Consider the following 27,166-nt stretch of genomic DNA (forward strand, 5'->3'; position numbering starts at 1 on the left):
AAGAAAGAAAGTGTCCTGATGCAGTTTGTTAAGGCTCCACGTGGTCTTGGCTGGATGTGATCAGAGAGCACCAGTTTTATGCAGAGGATCTGTATCTGGAAAGACGAGGCCGCAGCCTGGCACAAACTTAAGAGTTAAAGGTGAAGTCTTCTTCTAGTCCATCCTTTGGAGATGCAGAACGCAGGGAGAGAAAGAACAAACCCCACAAACTGCAAACCTGAAGAACAACTCCTAAAAAACCCCCGAAAAACAAAGAGACTCTTCTCGTGGTCTCTTTTAAACTGTAAGGATGTCACATCCTACAGACGTGACTGGTCCAATCAGGAGATGGAAACTTTGGAGGGAAAGTTGATTGTCTTTGTCTTTCAGATGGTGTTTTGCATGTGAAAGCTGATTGGATGTTCACTAAGAAGACTTTTAAGAGTTTGATAAAACTAATATGAAAAGAGTTACCAAAACACAACAAACATCAACATTAAGGACATCACAAATGTAGCTCATAGACACCAAACATGATCTAAATATCATCTTGGTTAAATGAGTAATACACATCTAATAATTCCAGTAGTTAAACACACATTCATGGATACTTTGGAGTAATGTTTAAAACAGACATAACAACAAGAACATTAATAAATGGAAATGTTATAAATGAATATATGTACATTTCCATATAAATGCATTTAGGATTGTATGTCTGTCCCCAAAGTGAGTTAAAGAGAGTTCAGCTCCCTACATTCCATTCGGTCGTAAAATACTCTTATCTTGATGGATTGGTGTGAGTTGCTATGGTCACCAGAGATCTGGTCCTGCCCTTGGTGTAAATTGAAGATTGGGGGTAGACAAGCTCACCGGTGGGGTGAGGGGTGTTGCTGCATGATTTAAGAAATGTAATTAGTTATTGCGGGTCTGATCGGTCTCAGGTACTACATCAAATATAAAATTTATAAATGTATAATATTATTATAAAATAATTTTGTTTGGTATCATATTGATGGATCAATCTGTGTTTGACATTGTAGATCCTACAGATCTAAGCTTTTGTAAAGAAAGTGGAAATTTAATGTTTCACAACATTGTTATTAAGAAACCACTGGAAATCCATATCTACTACCCCATTTCTAGAAAAAATTGGGACACTTTGTAAAATGTAACTAAAAATAAAATGCAATGACTTCAAATTGATCTTTGGCCCAAAGAAGATGTCTCATTCAAACATTTGATCATGTGAATAACGTGAGTTTAGAGACGTGTAATCATTGCATTCTGGTTTTATTTACATTTGCAGTGTTACGACCTTTCTGGAAATACAATTCTCCAACAAATGGGATCAAATATGTTTGTTAAATCAATGTCAATGTTAATGTTGGAGTTTGTTGGTGTGTGTTGGATCAGTGTGTGTTAGCCTTAATACCCAGCTGAATTTATCATGATCAAAAATAGTAAATTATGATCTGTTCACTTCACAGGTGGAGAATAAGGAGACAGAAGACGGGTGTGCACAGGAGGCCAGTCTACAAACAGATTACAATTGTAGTGTCCTATTAATATACGTTTTAATATGTTTTTCTTTTAAATTGTTGATACTTTTTATGTTTTAAAAGGCAGTTTTAAATTTAATTTGCATATACCTTAGTTACCTAAATGTTTCATGTCACTTTTGAATACTAACCTATTAAAAAATAATGTTTTAAGAAATTGTCAATACTCAATATTAATGTTCATATTTTGAATGAAAATAAAGTTTGAAGAATGTTGTAAAAAATGTATTTGTAACCTATTAATAACATTCTAATACACAAAAAATTGACAATTTAGCATTCTTAGTATTTTTAAATTGGAAATTAAGTTAGTCAAACGTTATACAAAACGTTTTCGTAACCTTTAAATAATGTTATAATCACAACAAGAAACCTGGACATTTTAACATCATTAGAATGTTTTTTTTTTATGTTTAAAGAGCGTCACATTTTAGTCGGATATACAGTTAGTCAAACGTTATAGAAGAATGTTTTTGTAACCCTTAAAAATGTTATAACCACAACAAGAAAACTGGTCATTTTAACGTTTCAGAAACATTCCACAGCAATGTTTCCACAACCAAAGTGCAATGTTTTGAAAATGTTTTTAGAACCTAAATTTGTCAGCTGGGTATCACTTAGGGCTGGACCGATAAACAATATGATAACGAATAGCGGTAGAATTTATTTCAATAACGATGATAATTAAGATATTGTAATTTGTCTAGATATGGATTAATCTAACAGACAGTAGAAATAAAAGCAACAACAGTCAGTCATCGTGCAGCTTTTAGCATACGCATCAAACTACAAAGTCCATTTTATACTGCACTTAGAAAAGATAACTCGACATAAGGAGGAAAACATGACTGGAGGCGGGAATGAAAGTTAAACTAACCTCGAGTTGTCATAACGCGGTTTATCAAGTGTTCGCAATCGCCGGTTAAACAAAGCAAATTTGAGGCGCAATTGCCAGCGAGTCACTTCGAAACTCAAGCACAAAGATATGAAACAAACCAGCGCTGCCCTGTACAGAAAAGAGATGCAATGAAGTGAGTTTGTTTGCACATTAAAAGAGTGAATCTTGTATGTAAGATGTTTGCATGATTAAAGAAATGTACTACAGTTTATGTGACATATCCTTTTGAAAGAGTCCCACTATTTGAGCAAGACATTATTGCAGTGTTATGTATGTGCGCAGGTGATGAGCCAATAGCGTTCGAATGTACGCAGTAACGGAGCCCTTTCATTGGTTGAATGTATTGAATGAACACTCCCTTTACTGAACTTCATTTACTGAATGAACTGGTACATGTTGTTTATGGCCTCTTATCCTATAGTTCCAACAGTACATGTCTATTAAGATAATATCAATGACTTGGTTTTATTTAATTTTAACTGGATTTACAATAACATTTTTTAGACTGTTTTGTGAACAACTGTATTTAAAATAAATTATTTTACATAGATTATTATAGATTTTTCGATCAATATAGAAAAAAAGATTGAGTTTACATTTTTGCCATATCGCCCAGTCCTTAATCAAGTGATTGGGGAATGTTGGCATCATGGCCCCAGTCATTCTTCACTTTGAGCTCTGGGCTTGTCATAAAGTGCTTTGAAAAGGCACATTGTTTCTTCAGGCCGTCGTCAGCTTCCATCATTGTGCTGGAGACTGTGAGAGCAGTCAGTGACATTTTACTACAGCACACTAAACAACTGCCTCCAGACATGGGTATGTACCTCATTTTCCCTCTTTAATATCTTACATTAAATTCATAATAGTTTTAGATTTGACTTGACTTGACTTAAGTTTACACCCAGAAAGCATTATATAGGCCTCACATTGTAGCAGACAGCAAAATTTTATACAATCTGCAAACAAATTTCAAAGTTTTTTACAAGTGCAACAACTTAAAAGTAACTGATGTGACAGTGAATTAGATTGCTTGTTTTACTAAAATTTTAGCTGTGTGGGTGTTCAAAGGTGTAGTTCATCTCATTTATTAAGGACATGAACAGCATATCCATTATTTTATCTTTTAAAAAAATAACATGTTTGTGGAACTATCTGCGCTTTTATATACCAGCTCAGTGCCCTTTACTTCAACTATATTATGCCGTCTATAGCCTACTCTAAATTCTATTTCAATTCTATAATGAAATTGTATCATTTTGTTGAGTAAAACCATTCTCCATGTAGATCTTGAAACACATTTTTGAACCAGCGTGAAATCACGAAGGGTCATTGTGATGCTGACCGATTAATTCTGACTGATATTTACTTTCTACTCTTTCAATCCTATAAAAAGAATCCTTAGCTTTGTGTACTGTGTACTGTGGTAGGCTATTTACTACACTTATGTTTTAGGTTTTCCTTTTGTTGTTCCAATTGCTTCTATTGTTTACCTCATTTGTAAGTCTAATTGATTAAATGTATGCTTTGATGTGCGGATGTTTATTTTATTATCATCTCTTAACCTCTAAACATTTATAGGCACTAGATCTGAAATTATGTGTCTTAGAAATGCTAAATCCTTAAATATTAAGCATTATAGGTTCAGCATCAGCAGAACCCTCCGTCCCCCATCGCCTCAAGTTTTATTCACTGTCTTACTCTCATTTTCAGTCAGTGTGTAGGAGAGTAGGGTGGCAGCAGCTCTTTGTTTGCGTGTCATAGCCTGCCCTTGTGTTGCATCCGGACAAAGGCTATTGTCAGTGCAGTCACAAAAAGAGACACTCTCGTTCTTGGTCCTCCTCATTTTCTCACACTACTCATGTCTTGGTACAAACCAGCTCTGTCACCCACCCCCACACCAGCACATGACCAGTGCTCCCAGTGTCCCGGCTCCCAGCCGCAGCTGCTGCTTTATGCGCTCTTGTTCCCATCATCTGCACTGCTTTTCATTTGGCACACTTGAATGGATGGCGAACAGATGCCTGAGGTTGTTTTTATTGAGAATGAGCTGTAATTGTAATGTTCATACTGTAGTAGAGTAAAAGTAAATATGTAAGACAAAATTCAAGTATGTAAATGTGAGATTTTTTTTAGATTATGTTTGCATCATGCAAACATGGTTACATCTCATGACTGTAACCCCATAAAGTAGATCTCCAGGAGCAGGACTGGGTACTCCTGTGTTAAAGGGTGATTAAGCTGTTATGTGGTATTGCTGAGGACGTTGAGGATTGATAAGCTGATCCAAACATGATCACACGGCATAATAATTGAAGTGTTGCAGGAAGATAAAGAGCGTGTTTTATTTGACTTGCACTTAACTGAATATTGTCAATGATTTACAAAACGACCCAAAATCATTTTCAAGCATCATATGTGTATTTTGTTGTTACTGAACGCAGGTTGTTATGAATGCTGTATGCGCTGTCTGGGAGGTGTGCCGTACATCTCTGTGGCGGCCACTCTTCTGTGTTTCTCTGGTGTCGCTCTGTTCTGCGGCTGTGGACATCAGGCCCTCACCGAGAGCGAGAGACTCATCGAGACCTACTTCACACGAGACCAGCAGGACTACATCACACTAGCGTACCTGTGGGTGTCTGTAACATCAGATCCCAATCCACCTGTTTTAGTTCACGTCATTTGAGCAGAGCGCTGTGATGGAAACTATAGAGTGTTAACTGTTTAATGGTTCGTTTTCTTTGTTTCTCTCCACTGTAGTATTGAATATTTCCAGTTTGTTATCTATGGCCTGGCATCCTTCTTCTTCCTGTACTGTATCGTGCTGTTAGCCGAGGGCTTTTACACCACCAGCGCAGTGCGGCAGACGTTTGGAGAGTTTCGCAGCACTGTTTGTGGCCGCTGTCTCAGCACATCGGTGAGTGCAGCTGTGACGGGTGCAAGTGTTCACATGCTTTGGCTGTTGGTGAAGCACAAATGAAGAATTCTTCCCTCAATTTCCTCTCATGTGTATGGCATGCTTTTACTGACTAATGTCAAGAGCACGTTGTTGTAGCATAAAATTAAGTCAATATTGATGTGTAAGAGCACGAACCTCTCTGCACGCACGCAGAATTCTGTTGCTCACGCACACAACTCATCGGTTGTCTTCAACTTGTCCTAGTGGACAAAACATGACACTGAAGCGCTAAAAAATGAGCACACGCTTTCGACATGAAGAGAGCACGTTCTTTTCGCCTGTTTGGACACTTGAAACACACGTTTCCACTGCATGCTTTGTTGACCTGATAACACGTTCATAACGTGCGTTTATAGCGCGCATTTTCGGTGGCTCCAAAGCGCACGTCAAGGACGCGCGTTTTGATACAAAAAGCGCACGTTTTCGACGCGCGTTTCCCGACAACTCAAAGCGCACGTCGAGAACGTGCGTTTATGGAAAGCCGTTTGGGTCATATTTCGCCATCAACCAGACGCCTGGTGTTCAGAAGACGCCTGCTTTTACGACGTTTAAAACATACAGACGCCTGCTTTTACGGCGTTTAAGACATGCAGACGCCGTAAATTACGGCGTTTAAGACATACAGACGGCTGCTTTTACGGCGTTTAAGACATACAGACGCCTGCTTTTACGGCGTTTTAAATGCAATGTGAAACGCCGTTCATTTCGGCGTTTGAACTTCCATAGTACGCCGTAAATTACGGCGCTTCCGTGTAACAAAGACGCCGTAAAAAGCGGCGTTTTCTATAATATTAAAATCAGCCCAGCCTTTTCTACACAGTCCCGCCCCTCCACTGAACAGAAAGACATGTGTAGTAGAATGTCGATCTGAATAACGTTTCCTGTTTTTAACTGTATTGCGAATAATGCTTAGACTTTCATAATGTGAAATTTTTCCATTGGACGCGTTTATCCTCCTTTTCGTTTATCATATGTGTACGAGCAGCATACTTTAGAGCGAGTACGTTCATGACACTTCGTGCGTTAATGTTTGTGAAATTAATTGACTTCGTGCGCGTTGTTATCGTCTTCGGTGGCGTAGTGGACTGCGTGCGCAGCAGCGGAACTTCATCTCTTTTAACGATTGGAGTTCGACTCCGCGATCCGACAATATTCTTCATTCCTTTTGAATAGTTCTATTGAGTCATGTCTTTAAATGTTGGAACACTACCTGTTGATGGCAACTTATTAAATGACAAGAAACGCTTATTACAAGCCAACGGTCTAAGGCCTTAATGCATGCAACAGCTGCGGGCTAAGTCTGCTTACTGTACTGTGGCTGTTGTGAGTATGTTTTTATTGGTTAAAAATTATTTCCCATCTACGAACCCGTTTGTATTTCCATTTACATATAGACTGCACATGCTGCATGCATTCAGTATAAACCCCTATAAGCATTTGACGATCAAAAATCTAAAAATGGAGGAGACTGTTCACATACAGAAACAATAAGGGAAAGTCTGACCAAAAAATATATTGTCGGGTTATTATTTTATAGCAATTTTTAAAGGAAAATATGGGCCTGTTTTATAACTTACTTATTGGTAAATACAGAACAACAAGCAAAAAATGTGCAATAACGAAAGTTACAGCCGACGCATAGCCATCTTAAGCTAAATTGTCAAACAAAAATTAAAGCCAATTGATTAGGCTGTTTAATGCACATTTACGGATTCTCAATTACAAAAAAAAAATAGAAATTAAATAAAAAAAATGTACACACAGTCGCCTAACTGTGCAGAACGTAAAAGGTATGCAACACAAAAGCACTGGATATTTAGGTTATAATATACGCTCCATCCACATCGAGCTGAGTTTCTTTATTGAAAAAATAGGTGCTTTGACGAGTAAAATAAATCATATCTAAATTAAAGTTTGTTTCTCATTCTCAGTCTGTTGATGTCGGCTGCGGAGAAACGGCTGACTACATAAATACTGCCTTCTTTTAGAGGTTGCTAAGCGATCATGTTTGTTAAAACGTTTTGTATTTTGGGATGGCTATTTTGACGAGGCAGTCGACGCCGCGTTCACTTATCTTAGATTTCGTGTGGGACTTATGCATAACTGCATTATGTATGTGATTTGTATTCATTTTCACGAATAATAAATAACTCCCTTAACTCTTATTTGCTCTACCAAATTATTTAGCCTTAATTATGCGTGCGTGTTGTTCTTTTCAGGAGGGTCATGGGCTTTATTATATTTATATAGGCTATTTTATAATTGATGGTAATGTATTAATGTAATCAATTTATATATGATTGCAAAATTAAGATGTTTAATTCAAGATGTTTGGTGTCAAACCAAGAGTTAGAAAACTTGTTCATCATCTCCAGCAGGGTGGATCCCTGTATGGACTGCTCACTAGCCCTCCTCAAAAGATCATCAGACAGCTGCAGCTGAAACAGAACGCTGCTGCTAGGATTCCGAATAGAAAATCTGAGCACGTCAGCCCAATCGACAGGTCACTATATTCCGGTTACATTTAGAATCAATTTTTAAGGTATTTTTAGGCTACTTGACTATACGTCACTCAATGTCCAATAGAACCCAAATGCATTGCAGATATGCGCATTATAAAATAACCAACGGACTACTCAGATCATTAGAATCAAGTCAGTTAGAGATAACAAAAGTTGACTCAAAACACGGTACGTCAGCGTTAAGAAACTATATGCCACCTGAACCCGCAGGCATCAGATGCTCTTCAATATTAGCTACTTTTGCATCCAGATTAATTAATTGAATTAAACATCTTAATTTTGCAATCATATATAAATTGATTACATTAATACATTACCATCAATTATAAAATAGCCTATATAAATATAATAAAGCCCATGACCCTCCTGAAAAGAACAACACGCACGCATAATTAAGGCTAAATAATTTGGTAGAGCAAATAAGAGTTAAGGGAGTTATTTATTATTCGTGAAAATGAATACAAATCACATACATAATGCAGTTATGCATAAGTCCCACACGAAATCTAAGATAAGTGAACGCGGCGTCGACTGCCACGTCAAAATAGCCATCCCAAAATACAAAACGTTTTAACAAACATGATCGCTTAGCAACCTCTAAAAGAAGGCAGTATTTATGTAGTCAGCCGTTTCTCCGCAGCCGACATCAACAGACTGAGAATGAGAAACAAACTTTAATTTAGATATGATTTATTTTACTCGTCAAAGCACCTATTTTTTCAATAAAGAAACTCAGCTCGATGTGGATGGAGCGTATATTATAACCTAAATATCCAGTGCTTTTGTGTTGCATACCTTTTACGTTCTGCACAGTTAGGCGACTGTGTGTACATTTTTTTTATTTAATTTCTATTTTTTTTTTGTAATTGAGAATCCGTAAATGTGCATTAAACAGCCTAATCAATTGGCTTTAATTTTTGTTTGACAATTTAGCTTAAGATGGCTATGCGTCGGCTGTAACTTTCGTTATTGCACATTTTTTGCTTGTTGTTCTGTATTTACCAATAAGTAAGTTATAAAACAGGCCCATATTTTCCTTTAAAAATTGCTATAAAATAATAACCCGACAATATATTTTTTGGTCAGACTTTCCCTTATTGTTTCTGTATGTGAACAGTCTCCTCCATTTTTAGATTTTTGATCGTCAAATGCTTATAGGGGTTTATACTGAATGCATGCAGCATGTGCAGTCTATATGTAAATGGAAATACAAACGGGTTCGTAGATGGGAAATAATTTTTAACCAATAAAAACATACTCACAACAGCCACAGTACAGTAAGCAGACTTAGCCCGCAGCTGTTGCATGCATTAAGGCCTTAGACCGTTGGCTTGTAATAAGCGTTTCTTGTCATTTAATAAGTTGCCATCAACAGGTAGTGTTCCAACATTTAAAGACATGACTCAATAGAACTATTCAAAAGGAATGAAGAATATTGTCGGATCGCGGAGTCGAACTCCAATCGTTAAAAGAGATGAAGTTCCGCTGCTGCGCACGCAGTCCACTACGCCACCGAGGACGATAACAACGCGCACGAAGTCAATTAATTTCACAAACATTAACGCACGAAGTGTCATGAACGTACTCGCTCTAAAGTATGCTGCTCGTACACATATGATAAACGAAAAGGAGGATAAACGCGTCCAATGGAAAAATTTCACATTATGAAAGTCTAAGCATTATTCGCAATACAGTTAAAAACAGGAAACGTTATTCAGATCGACATTCTACTACACATGTCTTTCTGTTCAGTGGAGGGGCGGGACTGTGTAGAAAAGGCTGGGCTGATTTTAATATTATAGAAAACGCCGCTTTTTACGGCGTCTTTGTTACACGGAAGCGCCGTAATTTACGGCGTACTATGGAAGTTCAAACGCCGAAATGAACGGCGTTTCACATTGCATTTAAAACGCCGTAAAAGCAGGCGTCTGTATGTCTTAAACGCCGTAAAAGCAGCCGTCGGTATGTCTTAAACGCCGTAAAAGCAGCCGTCTGTATGTCTTAAACGCCGTAATTTACGGCGTCTTCTGAACACCAGGCGTCTGTATGTATTAAACGCCGTAATTTACGGCGTCTGCATGTCTTAAACGCCGTAAAAGCAGGCGTCTGTATGTCTTAAACGCCGTAAAAGCAGGCGTCTTCTGAACACCAGGCGTCTGGTTGATGGCGAAATATGACCCAAACGGCTTTCCATAAAAAAGCTTTCAAAGCTACGTCCGCCTCGACGTCCGCGCGATTTCGCGCGCAGCACCGACACGTGACCATTACGTCTGACGTCTCATATTTTACGTCTGACGCCTGAATACAATGGGATTTTAGCCAGTCGGCATGCGAGCGTATACACGTTTGTTCTCACGTCAGTTTGCTAGCGAGTAACCAAATTTGCACATATCACACCTCATAGTAGGGCGTCTTCTTGCACAGTGGCGCGTCAAAAGCGTACGTTTTGACCGCAAACGCGCGTCATTGACGTGTGATTTTCCATGTAAACGCACGTTCTCGACGTGCCCTTCGAGTTGTCGGGAAACGCGCGTCGAAAACGTGCGCTTTTTTGTATCAAAACGCGCGTCCTTGACGTGTGATTTGCTATTGAAAACGCGCGTTCTCGACGTGCGCTTGGGAGCTACCGAAAACGCACGCTTTGAGCGCGCGTTTTATCCTGCCAAAAACGCGCGTTTTCGACGCCCGTTTTTGGACGGATAAACGCACGTTATGAACGTGTAGTCAGGTCAACAAAGCATGCAGTGAAAACGTGTATTTCAAGTGTCCAAACAGGCGAAAAGAACGTGCTCTCTTCATGTCGAAAGCGTGTGCTCATTCTTTGGCGATTCAGTGTGTCATGTTTTGTCCGCTAGGTGGCGTAAGGACTCTTGTTGAAGACAACCAAAATAACATGGAATTATCGAGGACAACTGAGTGTAATGATGTGAGTTATTATAATAAACGGAAAGTGGATCATGATTGTTCAGTTATTATAAGTGTAATTTAGCTCCACAAAAAAGACAGAGCCTGCCTTTCGTATGAAGCATGACACTTTTCTTTAAAATGGCCGTGGAGTGGATAATTATCTTTAATTTTACCCAAAACTTTCTAAGGTAGATGTGAGGTACTATTTATATGCCACATTTATGTGACCTCTTGTATTTCTCCCTGAGATTCAGCCTCTTTGCTGTGGTGCTTCGGCTCATTATAATATAATATTATAATGCAATGCGGTGGTTAATGCCATTTAACACAACACTCTGATATAAGCTATGAGAGTCGCTTGTTACACATGTGGTCCTCACGAGCAGGCCAGTATAATAATTGATAAAATATTAATTACTTTTTCTATTCTTACAATAATTACAGATGTTCTTTATAAAATATTGAGAAATTATCATGAAATGTTCTAGAATCGCACTTATGAACATTCTGACAAAACTTTCATTGATTCATCTTAATAACATTTTTACATAATCTTAAAAACAGTTTCGAGAATCCGGCCTTGTCCTTTGCAGGTTTTTCTTCGGAAAACCCAAAGTATCTTTCGGTCTCCTCCTTTTTAAGCGTAAGATTAATTCACGCTGAAAAATGCTTTTCTTGCTGAGTTTTCTTGTCTTATTTCAAGAACAAATATCAAAAATTCTTAGACCAATGCGTTTTCTATATGAAAAATATTTAGTCTTGTGGAGTTTAGGGTACTTAAAACAAGTAAAACTGTGGAGAGAAAACGCAAACAAGATTTGTCAAATGATTTTCAAAATTAAAAATTCACTTTTATTCGTTTTTTATTCTTTTACATGTCTAGAAATTGTTTGTACATTCATTTATTGAACATTTCATCATGCAGACACGGACTGGCATGGCTTTTTATACTGGATCCTAGATGAGTATGGCTGCATTAATTCTTAGGGAGTGAAATTTACGTCGGGAGAGGATTTTTCCACGTCTCCATATTTATTTGTATATATGAATGTGTATATATATATATATATATATATATATCCATCCATCCATCCATCCATTTTCTACCGCTTATCCGAACTACCTCGGGTCACGGGGAGCCTGCGCCTATCTCAGGAGTCATCGGGCATCAAGGCAGGATACACCCTGGATGGAGTGCCAACCCATCGCAGGGCACACACACTCACTCATTCACTCACGCACTCACACCCTACGGACAATTTTTCCAGAGATGCCAATCAACCTACCATGCATGTCTTTGGACCAGGGGAGGAAACCGGAGTACCCGGAGGAAACCCCCGAGGCACGGGGAGAACATGCAAACTCCACACACACAAGTCGGAAGCGGGAATCGAACCCCCAACTCTGGAGGTGTGTGGCGAACGTGCTAACCACTAAGCCACCGTGCCCCCGGATATATATATATATATATATATATTGTTATGTTTATTTATATTTACTTACATTTTTTATTGTTTTACTTATTTATATCCATATATAACATAGTGGATGCAGAGAACATTGTAATTGTGATGTATATGCGGAGGAAACTGAACCTCGCTCTCACGCTCTCTCAGAGATTGTATTGTTTTCTGGTCACAAATCTATCAAAGAGGAGTTTCACAGGACAGCAGACTGATGAAGAAATCGCTTTAAATTGGGTTAATCTAATCAATGAACTAGAAGTTAACGTTACAATTTCCTTTAGGATTTCCAAAGTGGTTTGATGTGTGGATTATGAATATTCCAAACGCACCTCCCAAAATAAAATATATAAAGATGCTGCAAGGATGTTCGATTGTCGAACATTTCATAATATGTTCTCAATATTTTATAAAGAACATGTGTAATTATTGTGAGAATATAAAAATTAATATATGCTTTATCAATTATTATACTCGCCTGCTCGTGAGAACCATATGTAACAAGCGACTCGCATTCTAGCTTATGTTAGAGTGTTGTGTTAAATGGCATTAACCACCGCATTGCATTATAATATTATTTTATAATGAGCCGAAGCACCACAGCAAAGAGGCTGAATCTCAGGGAGAAATGTGGTAAATGTGGCTTATACATTTGGACCTCACAACTATTACAAAAAGTGTTGGGTTTGATTAAAGATATTTATCCATTGGCTATCCCCAAGCCCGTTTTAGAGAAAAGTTTCATGTTTCATACGCAAGACGGGCTCTGTGAGGCGTCGTATTGGGTTTAAATAAAACTGCCCTTATGAATATTTAAAAGCGTGCATACACATATATACATTGGTCACATGTATACTTTTGGATTTTCAAGCAAACACATATGAAAAACATGTGCGCACTAATGTGAAATCCATACCAATACATCTTATGTTAGTAATGCATACATACATATGTCATATGTGGGTGAACTTCTCAGTGTAAACAAAAGGCATTTCAGTGTAAATGGAAGTCTTCTTCATTTAGATCACCTTTAATCTGAGGGAGATAATTGCCTTGACGTTTATAAGTACTTTGCTTGTGCAACCCAGCTAACAATTTTTGGTTCCCAACGTTCCCCTAACGTTAGTTTTTGGTTCCCATAACGTTATTTTCTAAGGTTCGTTTTTGGTTCTCCTGGAAAGTTTCTTTACGTTAATAGAACGTTAGTTTTTGGTTCCCATAACGTTCTGGGACGTTAATCTAACGTTATAGAAACCGTGAACCTAACGTTTTATTTCCGTTAAGATAACCAAAATCTTTCTGGGAAAGAGACCAGGGCTGCGTTTCCCAAAAGCATCGTTAGCCTAAAATATTTTTCTCGGGTCCGTTTGGCCTAACAACATGTCAGTAATGAATACATCCATTTATCCATCGCTTGTCTAATCTAATTAAAATAAGTAAAATAAATCATCACACACATGGAGGATGAAATCAATGCATTATATAATTCTTTTCGCCTATTAATTCCGTTCTCATTACTGAAGTAGCTGATTTAAACAGCGCAGTATATATAGTTTATAATAAAAGTACACTGTGTGTTGGCCAACCTCAACACCAGACATTTTAGATATTTAAATAAAATAACCAATGACTTCAACAGAATATTTATAGCAGATTTCTTTGAGAATAAAGAATAAACATTTAATTATCTTCACGCTAACAATATTCTTGTCTCAACAGAGAAGTGTTGCGCGGCTAAGTCTTTAGAAATAACAATCAAAAGCCCCGAATTTTAGTCCTTAAATCATGTTCTGTTGATTTAGATGTCAAATAAATCGAAAACCACGAAAATATAAGTTTACTCTCAAATGGGGATGTTTTTTTAAATGAATTAATAAACCGCTAAACTAATGTGTTAGTGAGTGAGGTAAAATGACCACTTATTTTTAAATGGCGGGAGTGCGCGGAAAGCACGTGCTCGAGCGCAGACACAGTAACACAGACAACCACACTTAAGAAATACACATGCATTTATATAATTGTATTTTCATTTAGCTTAACTGGTTTTATTATTTTCAGCCATTAAAGAGTTCATTTATTCATTTAATTTGGTCAGTATAACATGTGTTAATGCCATCTTATATTTTCTGTATTGCACATGTCACTGACATTTACCAGCTTTGAATATTTTTACCATTAAAAAAGAACCATCAGGGAACGTTATTTTCTGGTAATTAAAAAAAACAGCCATTTTCTGGTTGCAAAAAAATCACGCGACACCACAAAAGACATTAGAAACGCATTAGAACCCATTATAATTTCAAAAAATTGAAATTGGACACGGTGTTTGGCACTTTAAAACGCTATTAAAGAAATCGGCTATATCATCTTCATTTCAACGTGCAAAAGCAAGCAAAGCACTAATAAACGTTAAAGCTATTATCGCTCTCAGATTCATGTTGATCTAAATGAAGAATACTTCCGTTTACACTGAATTACCTTCCGTTAACACTGAAAATATCACGCACATCCATAAATGAAAACACTATGCATGCAAACTAAAGCGTGTCATATTTTGTATGTACAGTATGTGCGAGTGTTTAAAAGATGTGTATATACGCATAGACGTGTGTGTCCGCAGAGTTTATATGTATGTGCGAGTATTGTATGTGTGTTTTCACGCATCGAATTTATATGTTTGCGCGAAAAAGTGTATATGCATGCATTACTAACATAAGATGTATTGGTATGGATTTCTCATAAGTGCGCACATGTTTTTCATATGTGTTTGCTTGAACATCCAAAAGAATACATGTCAATCTGAGGAATGTATATATGTGTATGCACGCTGTTAAATATGTATTCATAAGCGCAGTTTGATTTAAACTCAATACGGCGCCTCATTAGGCTCTGTCTTTTTTGTGGAGCTAAATTACACTTATAATAACTGAACAATCATGATCCACTTTCCGTTTATTATAATAACTCACATCATTACACTCAGTTGTCCTCGATAATTCCATGTTATTTTGGTTGTCTTCAACAAGAGTCCTTACGCCACCTAGCGGACAAAACATGACACACTGAATCGCCAAAGAATGAGCACACGCTTTCGACCTGAAGAGAGCACGTTCTTTTCGCCTGTTTGGACACTTGAAATACACGTTTTCACTGCATGCTTTGTTGACCTGACTACACGTTCATAACGTGCGTTTATCCGTCCAAAAACGGGCGTCGAAAACGCGCGTTTTTGGCAGGATAAAACGCGCGCTCAAAGCGTGCGTTTTCGGTAGCTCCCAAGCGCACGTCGAGAACGCGCGTTTTCAATAGCAAATCACACGTCAAGGACGCGCGTTTTGATACAAAAAGCGCACGTTTTCGACGCGCGTTTCCCGACAACTCGAAGCGCACGTCGAGAACGTGCGTTTACATGGAAAATCACAGGTCAATGACGCGCGTTTGCGGTCAAAACGTACGCTTTTGACGCGCCACTGTGCAAGAAGACGCCCTACCAGGCGTTTATGGATACTTTGGCTTTCCATAGAAATATGACCCAAACGGCTTTCCATACGTTCGCTGTCAAATCACACGCTTTTGACGCAGCAGTGTGCAATTAGACGCCTTCCAGGCGTTAATGGATACTTTGGCTTTCCATAAGACTATAATTGGGAGCGCATGTTCAGTTTTGTGCAGGTGCAAAGGAAATCGGCGTGAGAGCGGATAAATTTGCGCGCTCGCATTGCATGAAGGCGCGCTCGCCTTGTAATAATGCGCTCGCAACATTTGTCTCTGAAATAATGCCATAGACATAAAGTTGGCTTGACGTTGGACGTTTCATATTTGTGAACTTAGGGACCGCCAACAATGTGACATTCACCTTTCTAGCGTCAATAGCATTTAAAGAGAAAACAGTCATAAAGCAGTGCAAGAGAGAATATTGACAGCACGTTGCATTTTTTTTCTCTTCACACATACAATTAAGCATATTTTGTGTATTTTTTTATTATGGAACCTAGGAATAGAATGAATCTTCAGTTTAAAGGATTCATGAATTAATACATAAATTTTAACCCAAGATTTTGACATGAGGTCCCCTGATAAGACTAATCCTGTGCAAATAGGGCAATGTGTAACCTAACGTTTGGTCTCTAACCAAATTCACAAAACGCTCCTATTCAAACAGCTATCCAATCATAGCAGTGGGCGTTTACTTCCAAGTCTTCAATGCGGAACGCCAATAATTAAAACCGAGGATTTGTCAAGCCAGTCTCAAAACCCAAGCAGAAAATAGCCCATTACTCATTGATTTTTATGTTTTTGAATGTAAAAACCACGCCTCATATAGACCTCATATAACAGTATAAAACCATAAAGAATGCCAGTTCAGGACACCTTTAAGATTTATTGTAGTATAACTTGTTAAAATGTGCTTTTTTGATTTGGCCACATGCTACATTTTAATGTGTTTCCTTGAAACTTTTTGAAGCCTAACTGTATTTATTTAAATGTATTTACTGTATTTGTATAAACAATGCACTGTCAGTTTAAGTAAGCATCGATGACGCATTGTTTGATGATTACATAGCGCTCTACATTTAATAAAATATATCTCTATTTGTGGTTTGTGGCCTGGATGAGTTTGGGCCCAGTCCGGCCCTGGAGTACTCATCTAGTGTTCCGTAACAAAGAAAAAAACATTTTTAACTGTTCTTAAAGTGCAGGCATTAACAGGATGTGTATTCCTCCCGCAGTTCATCGTGATCACATACTTCCTGGTTGTCGTGTGGTTACTGGTGTTTTGCCTCTCTGCACTTCCTGTGTACTTCTTCTACAACATGTCAAACACCTGTCATACTATAAACATTCTAACCGAGACGCCGTCCAGCATTAACCAGCTGTGCGTTGACGCCAGGCAGTACGGTAATGATCTCTCGATGCATTCACAAGAGTTGTTTCTGTCCGACTTTCCTGATCCGCTCCATATATTCATGACTAAATCACAATTGATTTTCATGAGGTTGTGATGACTCCATTACAAACAAAATTCCAGAGGTGGACAGTAACAAAGTAAATTTACCTGAATACTGTACTTCAGTACACTTTTCGAGTATCTGTACTTTACTTTGAGTATTTTAAGTGCTTGTGACTTTAACTTCACTAATTTTGAAAGACTACATTTATAAAAAGGTCCAAAAATAGAAAGTCGTTTCTTTCTTTGCCCGGCGACCTCCGAAACGCTCTGATTGGTAAAGCTGGCCAGGTCTGTCGTGATGTCAAAGTCATGAAGCTGTTATTTGAGGGTTGGTGATCTTAGAATGTGTGTCGCTGAAATCTTTTTTTTCAGCAGGGATGGTATTTTTTGTAAAACCACATAGTAGAATCACTATAGTGATTTCATTATAGTAGCTATGTTTATTGCTGAACTATGGTAATACAAATGACCCTTGACCGTAGAAAGGTCATTGAAGACCAATGGGTTAGTCTGCTGCCGGTGTGCCACGCTTTCCAGGGAACTCAACTCTGTAGCCAGTGTTAGAGCGGTCTCATGTGCATCAACCTCAGGGGTATCACCCCCGCCGAGGATGCCATGTGTCCAAGGAGCCTGAGGTTGAAAGTATGCGAAACTTTGGGCTGTCGTCTGCCAAGTTGGATCTCGTAGCAGAGACGGATCTTGTCCCGTAGTAACCGGGATGGTTCGGAAAGGTCTTTTCAGGCTCCCAGGGACCGAGACAGGGGCTAGGGGTACAATCTGCTTCATCGACCTCCCAGGGGGTGGTTCGATGGCTGGCAGTGCGGATCTCTAGCTGTGGGGAAGCCCCCGGGGAGGAGATCGGCTTTGCTGACTTACCTGCCTGGCGATGATGTACCACAATACACTGTCGACTGAGCGTGTTGAGGGCTGCTGATTATCCTTGACATTGTGTCTCGCTGTGACATCGAGTTGCGGAACACCGTCATGAAGAGGGTGAGAGGGCCTGTGATAAACACCCAGACAGAGAGGAAACTCTTTGAAGTGGGCTGTTGGAATGGGGCAGGAACCGTCCCGGATCGACCAACCAGGGATGGAATGGCTGGGGTCGGGCCCAAAGGTATTCTTGATCTCTCTGGTGTCTTCCCATGAGGGCCGCTTCTGCTTCCGCTGCGGCTGCTGACGGGGTGGTGGTCTCCTCTTCAACGTCTTCTTCCGGGGGCCACCTGAGTGGCGGGGGTCGGAGCCAGAGGACGTAGAAGAGGACCAGGGCTGCTGGGAAGCAGACAGTGCACAGGATCGCGATGGACAGAGGGCGGTCGAGTCACTGCGGGGGACGATATGCATGAATATGTGGAGAGAGGGGACAGTTTGGCCTCGACATCTGCTTCTTCCCGAGCTCGACCCCCCGGAGGAGGGAGCTGCAAGGAATCGTCGAACTCAGATGGAAGTAATTCACCCTCCGATGCTGCAAGGGACATATCATCATGCACCATTTCCGAATATGTGGTTGAGGAACAAGACGGTGGGACCGTCTTTTGGGGAGCAGTCAGATGAGTGAGACAAGGTGCGAACGCTCCGCAAGCCTGTGGCTGGCGGATTAACGCTCACAGTAAACCTCATACCACCCTCTGTGCTCGCCCTAGCAGACCGCAGGGCCGTAGGGGCGGTTCACCGAAACCCAACACTTGAGGCAGCCGGCGTGTCCGCCCCCCTCCTCGATGAGTGTATTGCACCCATGAGAACAGCAGGACAAGCCACGCTGGAGAAATGTTATCTTTTAGAGAAAAAACTTGAACATTTCAGGAACTACAGAGACGCCCAGGGGAAGTAGAGAGGAGAGGTGTCTGAGTCCCAACATCTCGACACAGGTGTGCCTCAGGGCTCAGTGCTTGGTCCGTTGCTATTCTCGGTATACATGTCCTCCCTAGGCTCTGTCATCCGGAAACATGGCTTTTCCTATCACTGCTATGCGGATGATACACAACTCTACCTGTCTTTTCGCCCAGACGATCCGACGGTTTCTGCAAGCATCTCAGTTTGCCTAGCCGACACCTCGCTCTGGATGAATGACCATCACCTGCAGCTGAACGTTTTAAAAACAGAACTGCTTGCAATCCCGGCCGATATAAAGACTCATCACAGCCTCTCCATTCAACTGGGCTCATCAACCATCACATCTTCCAGAAAGGCAAGAAACCTGGGAGTGGTGATCGATGATTAGCTCAACTTCACAGATCAAATTGCTAGCACCGCCCGGTCCTGTAGATTCATTCTCTACAATATTAGGAAAATTAGACCCTTCCTATCAGAGCATGCTACGCAAGTCCTAGTACAGGCTCTGGTCCTGTCCAGACTGGACTACTGCAATGCGCTACTGGGTGGACTTCCAGCTTGCACAACCAAACCTCTACAGATGATCCAGAATGCTGCGGCAAGAGTTATCTTTAATGAACCGAAGAGAGCACATGTCACTCCTTTATTCATTAAGCTACATTGGCTCCCTATAGATGCTTGCATCAAATTCAAGACTCTGCTCCTGGCCTACAAGACCACCACTGGTTCGGCACCACCTTATCTTCACTCGCTACTCCAGACATATGTACCCACCAGATGCCTACGCTCTGCAAACGAACGGCGTCTTGTGGTGCCATCCCAAAAAGGAAAAAAAATCTCTCTCTAAGTCGCTGCAGGAAGGGACAGTCCGCTGAATCACGTCGTAAGATTCCAGCAGTAATTCGGCATAGATTTTGAAGTCTCGTAGTCGATCATGTGTTTAGGCTCCGAGGAACAAAAGGTGAATTAATGCAGCACGGATGCAGGTTACGGATGTAACCTCAGTTCCCTGATGGAGGGAACGAGACGTTGTGTCCTTCTTGCCACAAACACGTGCCAACCGCTGCAGCAGTCGTGAGAGGCTCTCAGGCTCCTCAGAACTAAAGGTGAATGAATGCAGCACTGGGGGTGGAGTCCGGCATGCAAATTTCATTGTCTAATTTCATTGGCCTTTTCTAAACTAGTCGAAATTGACTAGTTTAGGTTTTCAAGGGAGGACCCCATCTGTCGTTTCGACACAACATTGAGAAACTGACAGGGGAACCATGGTTTTACTACAGAAACCATCGTTAACTATATTTTTTACAAAAACCTGTTTTGTAAAACCAGGGTTATTTTGTGATAACCATTGTTTTCCTACAATAACCATGTTTTTTGTTTTAACTGTATTAAAACCATGGTAAAATTTCGTTAGGGTTTACTTGTAGTGGAGTAATAGTTGACTAGTAGTATCTGTACTCAAGTAAGGAGGTTGAGTACTTCCCATCAGAAGTCGTCTTACATTTGAAGTATTCTGAAATGTGTTGGCCGCATAATTTAACCAGTTTGATCAGTTCTTACACTTGTTCATATACGTTGATGTTTATAGTTAGTAAACGTGTGTTAACATGCTTACAATGATAAAGAAGAGACAATTAACCAGACACAAAAGTAGGACAGTGTAATAAATGTAGATATTATGGTATGCCAATGCTTGAACTCTGTTAAACCCCGTTCTAGATTTATGTAGTGTTATTGATACTGACACAAAATGCAATTAAACGTCATCATGTCCTGATCTCTAATACATGTTGTTGTGTTTCATGACTTTAAGGTCTACTTCCGTGGAATGCGGTACCAGGAAAAGCTTGTGGAGTGACTCTGTCTAATATATGCAAGACAAGAGAGGTAAGACATCCCCCTGAGCCATTCAGCTCCTTACTGCAATTCCTCAGAAGAGCTTCCTTAAAGGATTATCAAATATAAAGATCACGCAACACAGGATTTGGAGTCACATTTCTGTCTTAAATTTATATGATCACATTTTTTACACAATTGTTCTATGTTAGCTTTCTTGTAGCTCAATGGTTAGGACATGGCACTATAGCAACACCAAGGTCATGGGTTCGATCTTAGGGATTGCACTTCCTCAGGAACAAATTTATAGCATCAGGCAATAAAAGTCGCTTTTGATAAAAGCGTCTGCAAAAATGCATAAATGTAAATGTTGCAAAGCAGCTTTACACTCAATACATTTTAAAGAGACATAAGAAAACACAAGAGACATAATTGAGACAAGAAAAATAGAAAAGCACTTTAAAAAGCACTATTAATACACATTAAAGTGAATAATTGTTAAGATGTACGTTGGCCATAATCAGTGTTGTGCTAGTTACTAAGAAACAGTAACTAGTTACAGTTACTAGTTACTTCATTCAAAAAGTAACTCAATTACTTTGTTGATTACTTAAACCAAAAAGTAATGCATTACTGGTAAAAGTATTTTTTTTAAGATTGTTCCCATTAATGCTCTTTTATGCGTTATGGTCTATACAAACACAAAACTGACTTGAACACAGTAATTTTTTAACACTATTTTATTTCCAACCATTTTAAGTCAGACCAGCACAAACTGAAAATACCACAAGGATTTCTGTGATAAATAACACAAAACAGGCTGAATAATATATTCAGAATCAAAAATAAAAAAAACTAAAGTGGCTTCTGTATCATAAAAGCTGTTGTGTTCAGCCCTTTAAATGTTCCTTTCACAGCTTAAGTATGAAAACTATCAACAATGTACAACATAACAAAACATTTTGAAATAATTAAATGAAAGCAATCTCTGAATTATGATTCAGAATAAATTTGGAGAAACTCAGCACCAAAAAATGCTATTATGCAATTTTCAACCTAACCACAAATTAAGAGTTGCATGTCACCAACTTATGTAAAGTAAGCTGTGTGTATTCAAAGTGCAAAATCTGCAGTTGTATAAAAACAAACAAAAAAACAGCATTTTTCCTAGCAATACAACATAATGCATTTAAAATAAAATTAGTGTGCCGCCTAAACAAGTTATCATGCTAACGAGCTGCCTGAAAGCCGGTGACTCCACAGTAGAGACAGGCTGCATGTTTTCAACAACATACCGTGCAATAGCTTTGTTGATCTGTCCCTGGCTAACAGTGCGGTTAAAATCTAGTCGCTGTTGTTTGGCTGGAGGAGCTTGACTCACTTCGAGTGTGTCTACCGACACCGGGTTTGCTTCTAGCTTCGTCGAGGCATGTAGTTTCCGGAGGTGCTTCGACAGATTGGAGTTGCTGTTTATCGCAGTAGATAGGACCTTCGAACCAGAAAGACACAGCTTACATTTGACTTAAATGTTTTTGTCTTTATGCTCAAATAAAGTGAAATAATGAGCATATTTCCACTTTGAGAAACTCGTCTGGCTCTCGTCTTGACTCGCCATGACCGCCGCACAAACTTGAATAAACGCAAACACGCCCACGTGCGTCTTTTTCTTCCCACAATGCGTCGCCGCTGTAAACAGGTTAGGCTGTAGGCTACACTTCAGCCAAAATGAATTAATAAATAAAAAAGTAACGGACAAACGCACCATATTGTAATGGTAACGGAGTTATTTTATTTAAAAAGTAATGTGTTAGAATACTAGTTACTGTCAAAAGTAACTACGTTACAGTAACGCGTTACTAGTAACTCGTTACTGCCCAACACTGGCCATAATACAGTATATGTAAAAATACGCATGTCATGGATTGCAGTTGGACTGTTATAGTGCTGTAATGAAATTATATGTGTCACGTATCTGATTACATAGTGGATGACAAAATAAAATGAGATTAATTGATGACATTCAAACTTGTTTTCTTCCAGTTTTTCTTGACTTATGATTTGTACTTGGCTGCATTTGCTGGTGCAGGAATGACAGTCTTGGCTTTGGTAAGTGACAAAACAGAACACAACCACAAATCCTTTTATGTCGGTCTCTCGACGTTGTGTCGAGACAGAATGGATTTTGAACTTGAGAACCTATAAACTCTGTTTGTTCTTTAAAAAGGCCAATAAACTTTGTTGAATGGCATGGCATTCTAGTCTTCGCCCCATTCATACCGGGTATATAAGGAAGACGGAACCCATTCATTCACATTTTGCTCTTCCGAACCAACGAGTTCAACCAATGGGCTATGGAATCTTACGACGTGATGCAGCGGACTGTCCCTTCCTGCGGCGACTTCCCCTTGGTGTATCGCAGTTCCAAAAGTGTTCAAATTTTTTTTAAAAGAGCAAATTTTTCCAGCATGGCATGTCCCGCTGTTGTCGGACAATGTCCACACTTATGTTCCAAGAGAGACAACCCTACCCAAACCTTGCACAGATGAATGACAGCGAGAAGGTCTGCCTTCTCCATGCACCGATCTTCCCAGCAGCCCTGGTCCTCCTTGACGCCCTCCAGTGCCCCCACTCAGGGAGCCCCTCGGAAGATGACGGAGACCGTCAGCAGCAGCGCGGAGGTAAAAGTGGCCCTAATGGGAAGACCCCAGGGAGATCGAGAACACCTTTTTGCCCGACCCAAGCCATCCCATCACTGGTTGGTCGATCCGGGGCGGGTTCTGCCTGTCCCATCAGCCCACTTCAAGGAGTTTCCTCTCTCTCTGGGTGTTTTTCAAGCTGCTCTTCACGACAGTGTTTGGGGAGCTTGGCTCAAGCTTCCCACACCGTCACAGTGGCTACTCTGATCCAGTTGATCGAGTTCTTCAGACGTCCACCCAAGTTTGGAGGCATCCTCCAACCTCGCTCAGAGGCAGGGATGCTCACGTGCTTCGGGCTGGGGACCTGCACAAGCTGCTTTTCAGGATGCTCACGCAGAGGCGCATCCTGGTATCTATCGGATGTCAGGATTGGTTCATGGCAATCAACCTGAAGGAAGCTTACTTTCATGTCTTGATTCTCCCTCCTCGTCGCCCGTTCTTACGGTTCACTTTCAAGGTTCAGGCATATCAGTCCAGAGTTCTCCCTTTCGGTCTGTCCCTATCTCCTCGAGTCTTTACAAACGATCATGGAAGCTACCCTCACTCCCTTCAGAGAGAGAGGTGTGCGGGTACTAAACTATCACGATGACTGGCTTATTTTAGCACACTCTCAAGATCTGTTATGTACACACAGGGACCTAGTACTCTGGCACCTAGATCGATTGGGACTACAGGTCAACGAGAAAAGAACAAGCTCTCCTTGTGCAGAGCATCCTCTAACTAAGCCCGTGAGGACCGAAGGCAGGGGCTTCCCACCTTTTCAAAAAGCTCTGGGACCCCCTACCTACCTAACCACTGGAAAATTACAATTTCACGAAAGCGCTCACGTCTGACACCCCCAGGCCAGTCCTCCTCACTTCACTAGAGATTGTGATACGGCACAGCGCTGTTCAACACAATGTCGAGAGACCGACAGAAAGGGAACGTCTTGGTTATGGATGTAACCTCAGTTCCCTGAAAGAGGGAATGAGATGTTGTGTCCTTCTTCCGACAAGAAGAGAGGCTCAGGCTCCTCAGAACTAAAGGTGAATGAATGCAGCACGTGGTTTCCCTTTTATACCACGATATCTGGGGGCGGAGTCCGGCATGCAAAGTTCATTGGCCTTTTTGAAGCTAGTCGAAGTTGATAGGTTCTTAAGGGCGAACCCCATCTGTCGGTTTGACACAATGTCTCGTTCCCTCCATCAGGGAACTGAGGTTACATCTGTAACAAACAATTTTTTTTTCATGTAATCATGAACAGTAGTGTATATACAGAGGTACTAATGTTCTTTTTGTACACAATATCCTGCTGTTAACCCACAGTTTTTAATGCAGAAATGAAACCACATCAGAATCAGCAATTGCCAAACAGCATTGTCATGTTTTATCGTTCAGTAGCTGGAAAAATGGCCCTGAAAGTGATTCCAGCGATAAATTAAGAAAGTTTTTGTCCATTAGAGTTTTGATCTTTTGACCTGGCTCAGAAAGCAACTCCTATTAATCATACCTTATGAACCATAAAGAAAACAACAGCATATGCACTCAAGTTTTACTAGAAAACAGGTCACTCTCTTAGTCAGAAGTCAATTGGATAGAAAATAAGTATTATTTATCAGACTTCTTTGTCTTACTGCATCTCTTGTTTCTTGTTCTCTTTAGCTCACATATACTGTGTCTACCACCTTTAACTTCGCTGTTCTACGGTATCTGGGGAGAAAAGGCATCAGTCCACGGTGTTAAAGTTTCTCTCCTGGGCTTCACTGCTTCCTTCTACTGTTAGTAACAGCACCATCCAGGAGCACTTTGGAGTTTATCATCTTTTTCTTTTCTTTTTGAACTTTTAAAATAAGCATTTTGCCCAGCTTTTCACCCTGCTTTTCTTTAGGTAATGTCATTATTTTCTGTAAATGATGCTACCTTCAAGTTCTTGTGAAAGTTCATTCTTGTTAGTTAAGACTTGTAACTGATGAAAATATAAAATAGATCGGTGTCTCTAGATCTCTTCAATTACTCAGAGACAGGAAGGGTTTTAGCACAAGTACAATAAATAAAAAGCAAGTGCTTTTAGTTTTTTTACTTTAGTTTTATAATTTTGTTTTTTTTGTGCCTGAGAGAGCTGGATGTCAAATCTACTGTGGTTTTTAGCCATCAGTGCACAGACAAAACTGTACCATCAACATTCCCAACAAAATTGTAATTGTGACATATTAAAGCGATAATTCACCCCAGAATTAAAAATGTGCTGTTTATTTAATCACTCCAAGGACATGGTGATTTTTTATTTGACTTAAACAAATAAACCCACATTTATTTATAACCCTAACACCAATATTACCCTCAACAAACATTTTAAACAGTTATTTAAATAAAATCTGTACCATACTAAACTAAAACACAGCTATGCTCTGTTTGTATTTCTAGATGCACCTAAGATCTTTCTGTTGTCTGTATTTGTTAGTCAATTCTATTAGCCAAATATGCTGCTCTGCCACTTTTTTTGCACCATATGACTAGATTCAGTAGCCTCCTTGTATAATTGGCAGGCACATATATGTTGTTCAGGTTTTGCGAGAGGTGCACTAAGAATCTCGATGTTTGCTCTGACTACAATGACAATAAAAAAGCTATTCTTTTCTATTCTATTATAGGGGCCTCATTTTTGCATAAATTTGATTTACGACAATTTCTCAAAGTGCCTACGTGTGATTCATAGAATGAACTAACATGCAAATAACGCATTAACACCTCTCTATTAGAGGTGAAGTCTATAAATCGCAAATGATTATGAAATTGCACACACGAGCATACAACAGCAACAACAAAACCAAAAGTATAACACATTTAAAAAAATATTAGAAAATGCTAATTTAAACAAATCATTGAGACCATTTTACAGGAGACCAGACTACCTTCCAACGCCAACCTCAGAAAACAGGATTACACATTCTTCTTGCAAGGAAAGGAGCCTGAAGAGCCTCAAAAACACAACGTTGGATTCACGGTAAGGAACTCCATGCCATCCTTAATAGAGCCGCCTTCTGAAGGTACGCCAAGAACCCTCTCTCTCCGCCTCTTTACCTCTTCAGGCCCAGTCAACATCCTGAGCATCTACGCCTCTACACTTTGTTCCTCATCTGAGTCAAAGGATGAATTTTATGAAGAAATTGAGACCATCATCAAAGAGATCCCCATCACAGAACACTTGTTCCTATTTGGCGATTTTAACGCCCGGGTTCAGAGCCGACAATAACTCCTGGCCCAGTTATATGGGCCATTTTGGCATATGCAAGCTCAATGAAAATGGACTGGGACTGTTAGAACTTTGTTCGTACCATAGCCTGTGCATCTCAAACACGTTCTTCTCAACCAAACCTTGCCACCGAGTGTCCTGGCGACACCCTATATCATGTCATTAACAGTAGACCCCTACATTCTTACTACACGCAGTTACCACAGTGCGGACTACCGACCACTTACTGGTTGGGAATACATAAGCTTTTTGAACTGTTGCCCTCTAGCCAGTGCTTCAGATCACCAAACATCAGGAATTCCAGACACAGAAGCAGCTTCTTCCCCCAGGC

The 27,166-nt window shown here is 39.9% G+C and overlaps 1 protein-coding gene across 1 annotated transcript; it reads left to right on the forward strand.

Annotated features, from left to right (window-relative positions):
• The first annotated feature begins 3,198 nt into the window (after positions 1 to 3,198).
• On the forward strand, positions 3,199 to 27,166 carry plp1a (proteolipid protein 1a). The gene is made up of 7 exons (XM_056769312.1): positions 3,199 to 3,255; positions 4,881 to 5,067; positions 5,197 to 5,353; positions 17,018 to 17,186; positions 20,885 to 20,958; positions 22,948 to 23,013; positions 25,245 to 27,166. The coding sequence occupies exons 1-7, from the start codon at positions 3,252 to 3,254 to the stop codon at positions 25,323 to 25,325; spliced, it is 738 nt and encodes a 245-aa protein (XP_056625290.1). The 5' UTR covers positions 3,199 to 3,251; the 3' UTR covers positions 25,326 to 27,166.

This window comes from Triplophysa dalaica, chromosome 16 (genome assembly GCF_015846415.1).
Source record: "Triplophysa dalaica isolate WHDGS20190420 chromosome 16, ASM1584641v1, whole genome shotgun sequence".
Classification (NCBI taxonomy): Eukaryota; Metazoa; Chordata; class Actinopteri; order Cypriniformes; family Nemacheilidae; genus Triplophysa; species Triplophysa dalaica.

Excerpts from the sequence above, each read along its gene's own strand:
- plp1a (XM_056769312.1), top strand. Across the intron at positions 5,354-17,017 it reads GCCGCTGTCTCAGCACATCG|TTCATCGTGATCACATACTT; the intron begins GTGAGTGCAGCT and ends TTCCTCCCGCAG. Across the intron at positions 23,014-25,244 it reads GAATGACAGTCTTGGCTTTG|CTCACATATACTGTGTCTAC; the intron begins GTAAGTGACAAA and ends TGTTCTCTTTAG.